Genomic DNA, 16560 nt, shown 5'->3' with positions numbered 1-16560 from the left:
GCCAAACTAATTTCTGAGTTATCCTTTATTACCTAAAGAGGCTAAAAAGACAGGAAATCAACGAGTGTTTATAATATGCCAAGAACCTCACACACGTTATCTCAGTTAGTCCTCTCAAGAGTCTCACAGAGTTGGGTGTTTCATTTTACAGAACACAGAGGTTCGAAGCAGTCACCTCACCCAAGTTCACACAGCTGGTGAAGAACAGAGTCTATTCTGAACACACTCCAAGGTCTGCCCATTAATACAAGCCTCTGGACACCACTTGATGCTAAGTAGATAAAACGTGGATTAATAAGCATCCCTTAAATGAGAGAGGCTGTCATCTTCTATGTATTAAAAGCCAAGTTCATGCAGTACACAGGGATAAACTTATGTCCTTTATGTATACACAAACTGGACCAAAAAAAACCAAAACAAAAATACTGAACTGGGGCGCCTGGGTGGCTCAGCCGGTTAAGCATCTGCCTTCAGCTCAGGTCATGATCCCAGGGTCCCTGCTCAGCAGGGAGCCTACTTCTCCCTCTGCCCCTGCCCCTGCCTGTGCGTGCTCTCTCTCTCAAATAAATAAAATCTTAAAAAAAAAAAAACAAAAAACCGAACCAATAAAGATGGCTCATCACTTTGTAGCTGCAACAAATGTGCAGAAAAAAGGCAACAATAACATACAAAGCCCAACTCAGCACAAAAATTACATTTTTGTTTTCAGAATTACTTCTTCTCCTTTTTTTTTTAAATCCCACACCTATGAGGGATCTAGAAACTTGAAGAAGGAAGGGACTGGTTAAGGAAAGGGAAAGGAGGATTTCGGAAAGTACATATAAGGTCTGACGAGTTACACAACAGCCAGAATGGTAAGATGATGCTGAGAGCCAAGCTTAGCCTGAGTATTTTTCTCAGGTCTTCTGCACAAAAACAACACTCCTGAGTGACTTGAGGAAATGACAAAGGTCAACAAAGCCAAAGTACAACACTTGTGGACCGAAGTGAGGGCCCGGCCAGCCAGCAAGCTCAGAGTCTTTCAAACATGTCCATACCTTTGGCGTGTCGACACACTCTTCTTCCATAAATGCGGCTTCCGCCTGGCAGCCGGATGCTGGGAATGAAAAGGCCTCCACGTTGGACGCCTGTGGGAGGAGGGCAGACCGCATCAGCCGCACGTTTGGTGAATGCATGGTCACCGGGAGCCCCACCGTTTGCGCCTGAAAACATGGCAAGAACAGTTTGGGAACGTTAATACTTTCCACACAAATATACAATTAGTTGGAATAAAATAACTCTTCCTGGTACAATTAAAGAATAAGTGGTAATTTGTTGGAACCCCAGAAAAAATTCGATAAAATATATATATATGGGTACGGGTACTGATGTGACGCAGTCTCAGTTTCGCTCCTGCTCCACAGTGACGCGCCTAACTTTCACACAGACAAGAAAGGTGGTCTCCGTAAAGAACCTAAGAATGTGTTTTTTTTTTTTTTTAATATTTTATTTATTAATTTGACAGCGAGAGACAGCCAGCGAGAGAGGGAACACAAGCAGGGGGAGTGGGAGAGGAAGAAGCAGGCTCCCAGCAGAGGAGCCTGATGTGGGGCTCGATCCCAGGACTCCGGGATCACGCCCTGAGCCGAAGGCAGACGCTTAACGACTGAGCCACCCAGGCGCCCCAGAACGCTGTTTTTTTAATTAAACATATATTGTCTATATCCTTAAATATGTCATCATGGGAAGATAAAGAATAAAAAAGTTCCCGCGTGTCAGAGCTCAGAACTGAACCGGGGGTACACACACATAGACACACACACACAACTTACCCAGAACACAAGTGTACTGCACTTTGTTTTTCTGGTGGGGTGAGATGGTGTGTATTTCTTGACAAGGGTATGTATGCAGAGGAAGACAACAGAAGCGGCAGCTACTTGGAGGTGACAGGAGTGTCCTCCTTCCCAGGAGGTGCAAAAACTGAACACAGCCTGTTGGCCCAGCAGAGAGCGAGACGCTCATTGCTGAGCAACTTATGTTCTGAAGTCAACCTACTGGAGAAAGCTCCAGATGGTTTTAAGCCCATTTTTATGTCTTGTTTGTTAAGAATGCTAAGTAAACAAACATTGCAAACTCTTCTTTTAAAAAATCACATAGGGGAGCCTGGGTGGCTCAGTCGGTTGAGCATCTGACTCTTGGTTTTGGCTCAGGTTATGATCTCAGAGTCATGGAATCGAGTCCCAAGTCAGGTGTTCAGCAGAGAGTCTGCTTCCCCTCTGCCTCTCCGTCTCCCTCCACTCCTGTTCTCTCTCTCTCAAAAAAATAAATCTTTAAAAATATAATAAAAAATCATATAACAGAGAATCTTTCTTTAGGACAACTGGCAAGGATTCGGTTTGATGTTTTTTGGGGGGGCAAGGATTGATTTTAAAGATGAAACATAATCCTTCTTTCCCATCTCTTTAAAACTAGCAGAATAACTAGATATCTTTTGAACATAATGGACACTGCCAAACATTTAAGAGAACATACCAGTGTCTAAGAGGCAGAGGAATAGTCCATTTTTTCCCTGCTATAATCACTTGAAGGGACACAAGGTGGTGAGTTTTAAATTCAAACAAAAGGGAACGATATTGGTATGATTTTAGCTTCTCTCCTCCAGAGACCTGGGTGTGATTCCAGGCTCCATCCCTCACTAACTGTGCGAACTACCTAACCTCTCTGAGTCCTATTTTCTTTACCTAGAAAAAGGCACGATGCCTATTTCACAGTGAAGTTAGGACTGTAAAAGGTAACGTGAAAGGTCCTTCACTCAGTAATGTTAATTCCGCCATTCTCCTTCCTTCTAAAGTCGTGAAAAGATCACAGGGATCTAACACAGGAACTGGCCTGCAAATGCATAGTTCTGTTCTCAGATATTATCTAATGGTTCTCCATTAAAATTTTTGGTTGATGGTTTTCAACGATATGTTAGAAATATATCTTATATTTGAATATACTTTGAATATATTTAGAATATACTTTATGTTCGGTACATTCCAACATTAGCATCGTTAGATATGCTGCGTGAGTTAACGAATAAAGTAGCAATAGCCAAGTGGTGGTATCACACGGAGGGTAAAAACATAAAAAAAGTACACAGCAAACGATCCTGAGGATGATAAAGAAAAGGCTTTTCTTACATCACCATTCCTCATGCTTATTTCCTGGGCCACTTTTGAGGCTACACCACTTTTTTTCCCCTTTCAAGCATTAGTCATTTAGATTAATTTTTAAAGTCCTCACGTCACAATGTAAAATGTAAACTTCCTAGTAAGGTATATTTCATGCGTTCCTCTTACCCCTATCATCAGCTTTTCAACCAAAGGATAAAGCTGAACTTTAATTTCTCGTTCCTAAATTTATTAGGCTGCTCCTCGTGTGTGAAATAATTCAAATTATTAGGGCAAAGCATTATTTAAAGATATTGCACTGGAAATGAGGTACTAACATGATAACTAGGTGTGCTGTTCCTTCTCAGTCTCTGCCTCTTATTAGCTGTGACTTTTTAAATGGCAGGATCATGCTATGCCAGACCAAGCGTAACACATTCTCCCTGACAAATTTCACGTCCAACCTGGACTACAGCAACAGCGTACTGTGAGCTTGGTATGGGGAGGGGAGGGACGCATTTCATTGTGACAACCAATTCACAGGGAACAGGATGGTAGGTGGGTTGTGGTTTTTTTTTTTTTTTTTTTTTTTTTTAGGATTCTTGCAATCACTGAAAGGATTAAAGAAGTCTTTTTGGAACAAGGTAGGGTGAAAATATTCAAATGGCATGCTCGGCACTGTACAGTGGACTAAATAATATGTTATTTTAATACACAGATGATTAATATCCCAAGGAAGCAAACCTTACCAGTTTCTTCAAGAGTGGTAATAGACAATGCTTATGTCCAATTAATTGTAATGACTTTTTAGACCATGTATTTATTGTCTTGAATCTCTTCTTCTGAGTTTGTGCTTTTTAGAATAACCATCACAATGAAAATAATGTTTCCTCCTATGAGAAAATCTTTACTGTGCCAGTAGGAATATGCTCATTATGGACAGAACTGTGTGTTCTCCCCATGCCCCAATCTGTATGTGAAAGCCCTAACTCCCAGTGCAACTGTACTTAGAGAGCCTTTCAGGAGGTAATTCAGGATATATGAAGTCATAAGGGTGGGCTCCCCATCTGATAGGACTAGCGTCCCTTTAAGATGAGGGTGAGACACCAGACATCTCTCTCTCTCTGCACGTGCAGAGGAAAGGCCGTGTGAGGGCACAGTGAGCAGGCAGCTGAGAGTTCTCACCAGAAGTCAATCTTGCTGGCACCTTGACCTTGAACTTCCAGCCTCCAGAACTGTGAGAAAATAACCTTTTATGTTTAAGCCCCCCAGTCTGTGGTACCCTGGGGCCAACTACACAATGCTTTTTCTTATAGCTGTGGAGGGCAACCTCTAATCAGTGATTAAAGAAGAACTGGATGAGTGTTTCACTCTTGTCTACTTACAGCTGACAGAAACTTGGAGCGGAAGGACTAGTTGGGAATCATGAGAAGGCATGACATGTATGTCCTCCAAACAGTTGTCTGAAGTCAACTAGAGGTAACATTTCTTGCATAGTATATGGCAAATATAAGTACTCTAAATCATTCTGAGATAGGACTCTCACTGTTTCCTAAGTAGTAATAATGGGCACTTTCTCACTACACCATCCATTCTTTCAGGGCGGGGACTGTTTCCTAGGTACCTCTGAAGCCACGGTGGCAGGGACTGAGCCTGGCACAGAAGCGCTCTGTTTGCTGAACTGAGCTGCTGGCATTAGTTACCTAATTTTATCTTTGTAGCAAACTCATGAAGTAGGTATTGCTATTTCCGTTTTATATTTAAGGATGCTGGAGCTCAGAGACGCTGGCTTGCTGGTCACTCAGCTTGGTACGGAACCAAGGCCTGTGCGATTCCACAGCTCATGTGATGTTTGCACGGGATCATGTTGCTTCCCCAATTTCCTACTGTTATACCAACTAACAAGTGATTTGTCACTTCTTTAAGCCAATAGCAGAACAAAGAATTAAAGAGAGAAGGCTCTACTGAAACTTTAAGTGCAGAGAAATCTATTTTTTAACAAGTTCAACAAAACAGGAGACTGGGAACTCTCACAGGGAAGGGAGCGACTTCTTCAGCCCCAGCGCCTGTTACTCTAGACAAGCCTGTGAATGAACACTGAAACTTCTACTTGAATTAAATACATTTTTAAGTCCCAGTAAGTAGCTTTCTATGACAACTTAGGTCAATGCATAAAATGAAAAGAATTCATGTGGTCCTTGGTAATAAAAAAATTATCAAACATAAGAAGCCATGTTATACATCTGAACTCTCAGCCATATTAAACATAATCTGAGCTCCCCTGGGGAATCTGTTTCAAGCTTAGATAGAAAGGCAGCTATGTGCAATAATAACATGCATGTGCCCAGGGTGATCATGTACGTAACCCCGTGCCCTCGCTCGTGCAATATGGACAAGAATAGAGAGACTGGTGAGAGAAAGCTGCTACCGTACTGGGGGCTTTCTTGCTTCCTGACCTTCTGCCTGGCAGCATTTCCAGAGGGAAGGGTACCTCTACATCTCACTTTTACTACCCCAATTGAGGAATTCTCATTTTATCCCCCTCCTCTCTTAAAAGCAACACCATTCAACACTGGAGGATTCTAACTGCTCAGAGATACTCTAATCCAAAGATCTGGAACTTTATCTGTGCATTACTCGCGTTAGTATCAATATTCACTTTATATATTAAAAAATATATTTAGATATTAAAGTGTGTATAACAGTGTATACTATTTGCCAACTAAAATCAAGATGTTAATTTCGTCCCCCCCCCGTTTTATAGAAGTCAATGCAAAATTCTAGTAAATCCTATACATTTTGTAAAGCTGCTAAACGAGAAGTACAAAGTCAGAACTTTCCTGTTCTTCCTTGCCGTTGCAAGAAAGTAAGCACTCATAGAAGCAGATGGAAGTCTTGGGGCGCCTGGGTGGCACAGCGGTTAAGCGTCTGCCTTCGGCTCAGGGCGTGATCCCCGCGATCTGGGATCGAGCCCCACATCAGGCTCCTCTGCTGTGAGCCTGCTTCTTCCTCTCCCACTCCCCCTGCTTGTGTTCCCTCTCTCACTGGCTGTCTCTCTCTGTCGAATAAATAAATAAAATCTTTAAAAAAAAAAAGAAGTAGATGGAAGTCCTAATAGATTGTATGAACGAACCAGGCGTCTTCTCGACCTCTATGTAGATGATCTCCCAACCCCTTTAGCGTCTGTCCTGGGATCCAGATCTATTCTTTGTTTCAAGCAACCGAGTCAGTGAAACCACTTATCTCCCTGCCTCGGGCTCGAGAACAGAGTCCTCTCTAAGTCACTGCTGTGCCTTCCTCCCCAACGCGGACTTCTTACTTTTTATAATCAACATGTATAGGGCACGTTCTAAGTGCTGCACAATTATCAATTAAATCAAACATCAGAACATTCTCTAATTTCCCCCATTTTAGAGTTTGGGAAACTGAGGCACAGAAAGACCTTAAGTAACTTTTTGAAGGTCAGGCAGCAGGAAGGGGCTGAATCTGGGGTTTGCTCCGGAGCGCCTGCATTAACCGCTGAGTTGTGCTGCCTCTGCAAACCACCGCGGAGTCTCTCCAGATTCCGCCCGAGATGGTCCTGCGCCATCCCCTCCATTCTGCTCCCACCAGCACCGTGTTAGTTCAAGCTTTCAGTATTTCTCAGCTCCTCACTGCTCTCCCCGGAGTTCTCTTCCCTGTCCAATCTACCCTTCCCGATGTCACAGATTAGTTGGCTTAAAGCCTGGATATGATTTGATCACTCTCCTGCTTCTATCTCTGGTCATTCCTCAGTATTTCCTGAATTGTAAGTAAACTCTCTCCCTTGGCATTCGAAGCCCTTCACAACATGGCTTCAACTTACCACACAAACTTTTTCCTTTCCCTGTGTGCTTCAGTTCAGTTCCCTACACTTGCCCACTGAGTGCTTCTGCTTCCTACATAAAATGCCTTCAACTGCTGCCTCTCCCTAGCAAAGGCCTACGCATCCCTGAAGATCTGAGCTCTGTCGGAAATGCCACATCTCCCACGAAGCCTTTCCTCAGCAGATGTGTCACTCTCCCCTTTGCCCGTGGTTCTTCTCCCAGATTTACCTTTCCCTGTTTTGAATGACAGTTATTTGTGATGTCTTAATTTGCTTTTATACTGTCATGTCTCTGAGGGCCATGCCTGGGTCTTATGTATCCCAAGCCCTGTCATGCCTAATAACAGAAGCTTGCATATTATAAATCTGCAGTAAAAATTTGTTAAATGGAATCGAATGTACAGGCTAGTTATAATAATTCCCACCATAAGTCAATGATTAAAAAATGAGAAAACTCTTAAAGAAAAAAAACTGTTTGAAATTTCTAAGGAGAAATAGGAAGATGCAGGGGCGCCTGGGTGGCTCAGCTGGTTAAATGTCTGCCTTTGGTTCAGGTCATGATCCCAGGCTCTTGGGATCGAGCCCTGTGGCGGGCTCCCTGCTCAGCAGGGGCTCCACTTTTCCCTCTCCCTCTGACCCGTTCCCCCCTGCTCATGCTCATGCTCTCTCACTCTCTCTGTAAAATAAATAAAATCTTAAAAAAAAAAAAAAAGAAATAGGAAGATGCTAAAACATCTGAGAATCTAGGAAGTGACAGGCAGAAACTTTACAGAAGAACCGCGTGTGGAGGATGAGATCCTAACCCTTTGTTGTACAACAAGATGAAAAATGTGTGAAACATGTGAACAAGCACCTGCAAGATGAGACCACTGGCTAATGTGGCGTTACCTTGGCAACTGTTTGTTCAGCCACGGTGCTAGGCCGCCGCTGGCGGGCATCGAGTCTCTGCTCCACGGGAAAACTGCTCCGATGTGATTTCAGGCGCTCCACCAACAAGTAATAAATGGCAGCAAAGTGGTTATAGCTCTTGTTCTGCAAAGACTGAAAGAGAAAACAAGTGCTGAAGGCGGAGAAGCATGAAAACCAGCCCAGTGATCACATCTTCCTGAAAAAGGAGGGAAGAAGTCCTGTGTTTGACGAACAAAGTGTGTCTAGAACGAAAGCTGTTCCAGAATTCAGAAGGACAGACAGTTCAGAGTTTCTAGTACTGATGACATGAAGGCTGATGCCTCTAAGTGACGGGCCCTTTTACAGTAACAGGGCTCCACTTGCTTTTCTGCCTGTAGGTAAACTGCCACCACTGTCTCGTGTTGCAAGTCCCCAGTGCCGCCCCAAGGTCCCATCTCCTAGCTGTGACCACAGTGTAAGGTCGGTTACAATCTGGGCCCACAGGCTCGAATTCTGTAACTTCAACACAAATCCAAACTATTGCAACTCTGAAGTGAATGATTAAAGTCTTTGGGGAAATTTCTGGTGATTATTTTGGGCTGGAGAGAAACATTTGGAGGCTGGATTGAGAGACACTGTGTCTCCGTTCTTAGGTAATTTTTTCCTCTTGTTTTTGCGGTCCCACCCTCTTGAAGCCTTGAAAATAAAGCTGCTTCCCAATTTTTCACATCCCTCGCTGGCCAGCTTTGCCAGAATACTAGCGGAACGGAGGAACAACTGCTCCTCCGGCTTCTAATTCCACCTGACCGTCTGCACGGGTGCTGCCCAGGGCGCCTTAGATGCGGAGCACGCGTGGCAGAAGTCACAGGCCTGTCGGGCTGCCCTCCCAGCTGCCGTTCCAGATCTGTTCTGTGGCCAAGGACAGAAACGTGCCCCTGAGCGCGGGACGAGCAGAGCAGGAGAGCCCGTCTGCCTTTGCTCACGGCAGCACGGTTTGGAGCACTTCAAGTTCACAAGAGGCACTTTGTATTCTTTCTTGTTATGCTTCCTCTAGGAGAGCAGTGTTGGGTTTTCACTGTTGTGGAGGTAAGGACAATGTGTTTCTCCTAGGAATATGCTAACTTAGTACTAAGGGACAGAAATAAAAGTGAGGAGGAATTTCCCAGGCTCGCGACCCTCTCAGTTCTATGACCCAGAGTACTTCCAAATCCGGAATCCACCTGTTTCTGCCTTCTCAGCTTCCCCAGCTTCACAGCCTACACCCCACTGGCTTTCCTAAACATGAGGCCTGCTCTTCCTGTTTCCTGGTCAGCCCTCAGCCTTGTTCCCTAGCTGTACATTTATATTCCATATAAACTAGCTTATGACCTGGATAAAACTTCATGATTCATCTTAGAAGAAATTTTCTACTTTGTGTAAGTTTCCATCTTCATCTTTTCCCAGTCCTATATAAACTCCACCTCTTGAATTTTAGGCAAATAGGACAAAGGGAGGGATTTATATATTGAATAAAAAAGCAAACACGAAATAGAGTCTGACTATAATCCTCCGGGAAAACTGAACAGTATGCTCCGGTGCGGGGAGAGCTATGCCGAAAGACCATCAGTCAAGTCTCTGATCACTTTACCTCAATGGTTTTCTGCTGATCTATTCCAAGGCTGTGCATCAACCGCAGAACCTGTTCATTAAATTCCCCAATGGATGGCTCATTTTCTTGCCCTTGTGGATAGAGAACAGGTCTCTGTACAGGAACTTCTACGAGCATCCATTTATGCTCCTTGATTTGAGCTATCGTTAGCCGTTTGGACGGGTCTAGGACCAACATCCTTCGAATAAGGTGCTCACAATCTACGGAAAACACAATGTTACAAAAGTCACGTAAATCACCTTGCACTTCAGGGTACTGGCTTGACTCATGTGACTCTGCACAATGGCATTAATCTCTGTGTCCCCCACAGCACCCACTGGAAAGCAGAAGGTCAAATGAATAAATGAACACATGAAAGCTAGTTGTACTGGTCAGGTGCACATGGTGAATGGTGACACAAAAGTGACCACCACCACGAATGAATACTTCAGAAAATCAGGAGGGTGTAGGTCTGTCCAGTTTTGTGCTAAATAAACCTTCTTATTGAATTTCTCAAGTGAAAAGATCTAGACAGACTTAGATTCTGCTGAAGCCTTCTCCTAGAACGAGCACACACACGGATCCTCAGTCACTTCTAAGGCTGATACACTAACGGCTACGTGCATGAGGCAAGAGCTCCCCAGTGGACTGCTGCTTTTCTCCTGTCAGTGCAGCTAGGAAAAATGCACACGAAGCATCAGTTATTTCTGATTATACTACAGAAACTGCACTGCTGTGACTAAAGCACCAACTTATTCTCGGAGCGGACAGCATGCTCTCTGCCCCCACAGAAGCGAGCCTCACACCCTCTGCGGTGTGCCAGGCACCACGCGAGGTGCTCTACACAGATGACTTCCATTCACCTGCACAGCGCCCTTACCAGCAACCACCGTGACTTCCATGTTGCAGACTGAGGACACGGACGCGCAGAGAGGGGACATAACTTGTCAAGGTCAGACCGCCAGTAAGTGGTGGACTTGGAATTAAAACCAGGAAGCCTGGCTCCAAGATCTATGCTCTTAACTAATTATTAGAGGTTTATTTCTAACAGCACTAGGAATGAAAGAGTTAAGGATGACAACCAAAACCCGAGGAGGAAATGTAGCTGAGCAACAAGCCAACTGGTTGTATGGAACAAGCTAATCCAAGACGGGCCGGGGCACCGCATTCTTAATCCAACAGCTGCGCCAGTTTTTAATTCAATTAAAAAATGTAATTTTGCAACTTCTCACCGAAGGACATAGGAAAATCTATTTCATACTTAGAGTAAAATGGTTGTGAATCTATCTACAAAGTGCTTCTCTAAGTCTAAAATAAACTGGGGACATTTATAGAACCAGAGTACACGCGAAGACTCGTTGTTCTTAACCTGGAAAGCTTTCCGTTTTCAGTGACAAGTAGGAAGCAACAGCTTCTCTCACCTACATGGAGGGGGCTGCTTAGTTCTAGAGCTTTTCAAGTGACTCAGTCATTTTGTTTGGCACCCAAACTCTTAAAACAAGGGAAGCTTCTGCTGAGGCATTTCATTCGGAGCACAAATTCTGTAAAGCACAAGTATAAGATGAACAGGTTACCTTCTGACATGAAATATGGAATCCGGAATCTTCCTTCTAAAACTCTCTGCCTCAAAATTGGAAGAGTCGGTCCATCAAAAGGCAGAGCTCCACAGACAAGGACATAAAGAACAACTCCCATGCTCTACGGAAGAAAACAATGCAGTCACTTTTCCACTGAGGACTTTAAACACTCTTTGTTTTCCTAAACATCCCCAGGGCCCTTAAAATCATATGGGCTGAAAAGTTCCTGTTTGGATTTACTATTTTCTCAGAATTTCAAAACAAAACAAAACTAAACTAAACTAAAACTCTGATGACTGCAATAAAATATCCTATAATAAATACTCAAAGATCTGAATTTAATCATTTGATTACTACTTAACTTTAAATTATTGCTGATATTAAAGTAATAACATCTGTCCCTAGATTCTTTCCTAGAACCTAATGCTCTAATCACAGTCCAGCGGACAGGAAAGTATGAACTACCACCTATGTGTTAGGTACCAAGAGCTTCAAAGACGGGCCAAAGTACCAGTTATTACCGTTATAGATGCATTTAACACAGCAAAGCAAAGAAATACCCAAATATCCAGCTGTGGTCCTTCATACTGCTGCCCTTCAAAGACTTCTGGGGCTGCATAAGGGGGGCTGCCACACCATGTTGCCAGCAGTTCACCACTTTTAAAGAAATTTCCAAAACCGAAATCTATTGGGATGGAAATAAATGTTACTTTCATCTATGCTCTCAACTATACTGAATTTCTTGTAGTAAATTTTACAATATGCTGTATTAACAATAGCACTGCTATGGCATCTATCTTGTGCTGTGTCCGTAGCACTGAGCACAGTGACTAGAAAATATCAAGTATTCAATAAATATTTGTTGAATGAATGTATAAATAAATCAAGTTTTCTTCTCAAAGGGAATGAGAGGTTGAAAAAAGACTTTATATCATGTATTTTTAAGGCTGAAAGAAAACCCATTGGTGTGGACAACCAACTTGAATTTGAAAATCTTAGAATTTCAATTACTCCATAATTAAGAACTCTTCATTTTTTTTTTAATTAAAAAAGATTTTTTTTTCCCCAGTAAGCTCTATGCCCAACATGGGGTTTGAACTCATGAGCCCAAGATCAAGAGCTACATGGTTTTACCAACTGAGCCAGCCAGACACCCCAAGAGCTCTTTATCTTTTACAGTCTATAAGGAAACAAATGAGTAAAATTTTAAGATATTTACCTAAACAGAACTGAGTGACTGGCTGCTCTTGCAGCCATTACCCAGAGTAGCAAGACATATAACCTTTTAAGGCAACTGAGTATAGTGTTTCTTAGGTAACAATTTTTTATTTTTAAAGATTTTATTTATTTATTTGACAGAGACAGCCAGCGAGAGTGGGAACACAAGCAGGGGGAGTGAGAGAAGCAGGCTCCCAGAGGAGGAGCCTGATGCGGGCTCGATCCCAGAACGCCGGGATCACGCCCTGAGCCAAAGGCAGACGCTTAATGACTGAGCCACCCAGGCACCCCTTAGGTAACAATTCTCAAAGTGTTGGCCTGCACATTCTGATTTAGGCAGATAGGCAACTGAAGAGTTCATTAACATGTGTTGGCTCTCTGGCCTGCCAGCTACAAGCCACCTATCACCAGTATCACTCGTTCACTCATTTATGGAGTGCAGTGGCATTCTACCTCTAAACAGTTACTGGTCTTCTTTCTATGACATTAGTCATACTGAATCCACAACTTTGACAGATAGCAGGCACTCTGGAAACATTGTGCTCAGATGCCTTCACTATGCAAGAAAATTACAGAAGACAAATTTCAATGAGTTCTGGTATAAATGCGAGCTTGTGCCCTTTTGCTAAGCCCTCACACAGGCTCATATTCTTACTGAGGAAACAAATTCCTATTATTTTGTTAAGTTATACAAATACTGTCTTTTGTTGTAAACACTCCCTACAGGAGAACACTGCCTTAGTGACGGAAACTGGCTCTACCCCCAGCTAGTATATGCTGCCGCACGGATAGTGAGCTTTAAAAGGCGTCCTAAGGGGCACCTGGGTGGCATAGTCGGTTGAGTGCCCAACTCTTGATCTCGGCTCAGGTCATGATCTCAGGGTCCTGAGATTAGGCCCCATACAGGGCTCAGTGCTCAGCGAGGACTCTGCTTGAGAGTTTCTCTCTCCCTCTGCCCCACCCGCTTGTGTGCTCATTCTCTCTCTCTCAGATAAATAAATCTTTAAAAAATAAAAGGTGTTCTAGGAGGACTGGATTGAGTCACCAGTGCCAGACTCACTGGCTATGTGACTTTGTATCAGTCTCTGTGAGCCTTGCTTTCCCCACCTGTAAAGTTGAAATAATAAATGTCTGTAGTCAGCAAGCTGTTGGAAGGATCGGTGAATTAACAGAAACTCACATTCCATTCACACCTTGAGACCACAGCACACACTGTATGTAGGTGGCGTGTCCTCTTAGCTCACACACATACCAACTGGTGATGAGCGGTAGCGACAGTAAGAGCAGTCACCGTCCCCCACACCAGAGCCTCACTGCAGAGCACAATCTCTCAAGTTAGGGAGAACTAGAGCAGGTTTCCAGTTTTCCCACTTTTCTAGCTTCAGGTCGCTCTCGTAGATTACTTAACTTCCCCGAATCTCAGTTTCTATATCTATAAATGTAGTGATAATCCACCTGCCCAGACAGGATGCTGTGAGGATTAAATGAGATTAAACATACAAAGTTCCTGGAGCATAGATGTCAAATGTCAGCTCCCTTCCTTCCTGAAGCCATCATAATCAACTACCGCCTTTCAGAAAGAAAGGTTCTGAGAAGGTATATAGGAAGGGCAAAAAAGTGTAGAGAATCATGAGGGTTCAGAAGACAGATGAGGGAGCATGTGGGGAAGAGCCTAGACGCCATCTACACCTGGTGGAACAACACTGTGCTCTGGCCCTGGCATCTAGGAGTAGGAAGGAATGAGAACCTCTCCCTTCAGAATGGGACCACAGCTCAGTCCTACACTCTGCTTTCCAAAAGGACTGTCAGAGAGGTCTTATCTTCTCAAGTCCACCTCCGTGACTAACCACTCCAATGACATCATAACCCATATGTCCTTATTGATGCGCATTTCTAATTTTCTAAATTATAATTCTAATTTTCTAACTATACTCTCAAATGAGTCAAGGACTAGATATTCAAATAACATTTGAAGAGGAAAATGTTAATTTCATTTACATAGAGAAGCACCAGAAGCTCTAGGATGTATGTTTGGAGATCCTGAAATAGGTCCAATAACTGCTGTATTTAAACCATAATCACAGGAAGAGTTTCAGCTCATGCAAGTTGAGGATACCCACCAAATAGCACTGTAAAGTTTTAATATTTCAAGAGCCATCACAGAACTCCTACAATCTGGCCTTCCCTGGGCTCTGGTGGAAAGTGTCATCCTTACTACGGAGGCTCTCACTGGTACACCTCAGAGGCTAGAAGAGAGCAAGAGCTAGGAAAGCATAGCTGTGCCTATGGTAGCCCAGTCTCAATTGTGGCTTTACACACCTAGGACAAAGAAAGTGTCCATTAACTTATAAGGAGAGTGGTACTAAGCAGATCTTACTCTGTTTCCTGTGGGGAACTAAAGAAAATAAAACTTGAGCCAGTAGCAACACTAAAACATACTGAGTAAGCTACTCAAGAGGAAAAGAGCAATTCTTCTTACTGTTTTATGTATCTATTTTCCCCATCAGACTAAATTTGAGAGAAGGGAAGAGAGAAATGATAGAGATCTGTACTCCCAGCACTCAGCATGCAGGTTGTGGACAGGAGCTATTCAATAAAGGTTTGCTGCATGACCACGTTGTCATCTTCTCTAAGTGCTTACTATGGGCCAGAAGCTGTTCTAAGCTCTCTAAAGAGAATTTCTTCTTAAAAACCCTATGAGGTATACTTACTTTAGAAGAAAAGTAAGGGTAGAAAGGTAAGTATCTTGATAAAGACTGAAGACCTGGAATAGAAACCAAGTGTGACTACAGAGCCCTCCCAGTTAGCCACCACCTTCATGTCCTTTTCTGGCACCGTGATATGCAGCTGTTTTTGAGCAAGTTAATAATTGTCAGGTTTAAGAAGTGGCAACAGAAAGGCACTTAAAAATAAAAGCCCTTTTATTTCTTCACAGGAACCTGGCTAATTTGCTTTATTCACAGTCTGCAGCTTTCTGCTTAACAGCATCTAAGAGTGCATGAGGGGTGAGCAAGAGCGACGCAGTACGGAAATGGCAGAGCTGGGCAGGATTTGTTTATTGCCTTTTATAAAAATGCAGTGGGTTAGTGTTCATCACACCAAAGTCCATCCGTCCGTCTTTCCTTCCTTCCTTTCTTCCTTCTCTTCCTTTTCTTCCTTCCTTCAGTAAACATTTGAATGCGTACATGTGTCAACCACTGTGCAAACAGAGAAGAGAGGCTCCCAATGACAGAGGATAATAAAAGACCCCATATTATCATCTGACTTTTGGCAACCATTAGGAAAACAGTAATTTGATCCAGCCTGCCCTTGCTGGAAACAAAACACTGGTCCAGCCAGCTTCATGCATTCTCTACCTCTGACCTGCAAGTTAATACCTGAAACGATGGCTGCTATGTCCCTCAGACATTTTGTGTCCTATTTTCTGCCATAAAGCTTACGCCATGTAATGCTGGATTCACTTCGGTATTAGTTAACTTTTAATTCTGAAATAATTTTAGATTTCCAGAAGAACTGCAACAATACACAGTAAGCAGAATTCCCTATGCCCTTCACCCAACTTCCCCTAATGCTAACATTTTTTATAACTATATTAGTAAAATAATCAAAACTAAGAAAGTAACACTATTAACTAAACCATGGACTTTATTAAGACAGCACCAATTTTTCACAAACGTGCCCTCTCAGTTCAGGATTCCACAATGCATCTAGTGGTAGTGTCTCCTTAGGCTTCTCCAATTTGTAACCGTTCTTCGGTCTTCCCTTACCACGAACAATACAGGTCACATATTTTGTAGACTGTCCGTCAGTCTGGTTTTGCCTGGTGTTTTCTCATGACTGGATTGAGATTATGGATTTTTGGGGAGCACATCTAGAGGTGAGGTGCTGGGTTGCCTGGCTGACTCAGATGGTTAAGCATCTGCCTTTGGCTCAGGTCATGATCCCAGACTCCTGGGATGAAGCCCCATATTGGGCTCCCAGCTCAGCGGGGAGCCTGCTCCTGCTTCTCCCTTTCCCTCTCCCCCTGCTTGCGGTCTGTCTCTGACCCAAAAAAAATAAAATAAAATAAAAATCTTAAAGAAAGAGGTGAGGTGCTCTTTTCATTGCACTGTATAAGGGGACACCTGGTAGTATGTCTAATTACTGGGCGGGGGGTGGGTGGGTAACCCTGATTTCTTGATTAAGGTGCTTTCTGCTGGGTTTCCCCATTGTAAAGTTACTATTTTCCCTTTTATAATTAATATATTAGAGAAGATACATTGAGACTATACAGAT

At 43.2% G+C, this 16560-nt stretch overlaps 1 protein-coding gene across 3 annotated transcripts in view; it reads right to left on the bottom strand.

Moving 5' to 3' along the window:
- SIK2 (salt inducible kinase 2) overlaps nucleotides 1-16560 on the bottom strand; it is a 133269-nt gene that overhangs the window by 16474 nt on the left and 100235 nt on the right. For 2 of the 3 annotated variants that reach the window (XM_026505785.4, XM_057316963.1), the window contains 5 exons: nucleotides 11628-11752; nucleotides 11065-11188; nucleotides 9491-9711; nucleotides 7864-8016; nucleotides 1038-1202 (listed from right to left, as the gene is read on the bottom strand). In XM_026505785.4, the coding sequence (XP_026361570.1) occupies nucleotides 1038-1202; nucleotides 7864-8016; nucleotides 9491-9711; nucleotides 11065-11188; nucleotides 11628-11752 (788 nt within the window). The remainder of the gene's footprint in view (nucleotides 1-1037; nucleotides 1203-7863; nucleotides 8017-9490; nucleotides 9712-11064; nucleotides 11189-11627; nucleotides 11753-16560) is intronic. The other variant, XM_044386671.3, reaches the window with a different exon arrangement.

This window comes from Ursus arctos, unplaced genomic scaffold, assembly GCF_023065955.2.
Source record: "Ursus arctos isolate Adak ecotype North America unplaced genomic scaffold, UrsArc2.0 scaffold_22, whole genome shotgun sequence".
Lineage (NCBI taxonomy): Eukaryota > Metazoa > Chordata > Mammalia > Carnivora > Ursidae > Ursus > Ursus arctos.
Note: the sequence above shows the minus strand (reverse complement) of the source record. Positions and strands in the feature narration are given on the sequence as shown.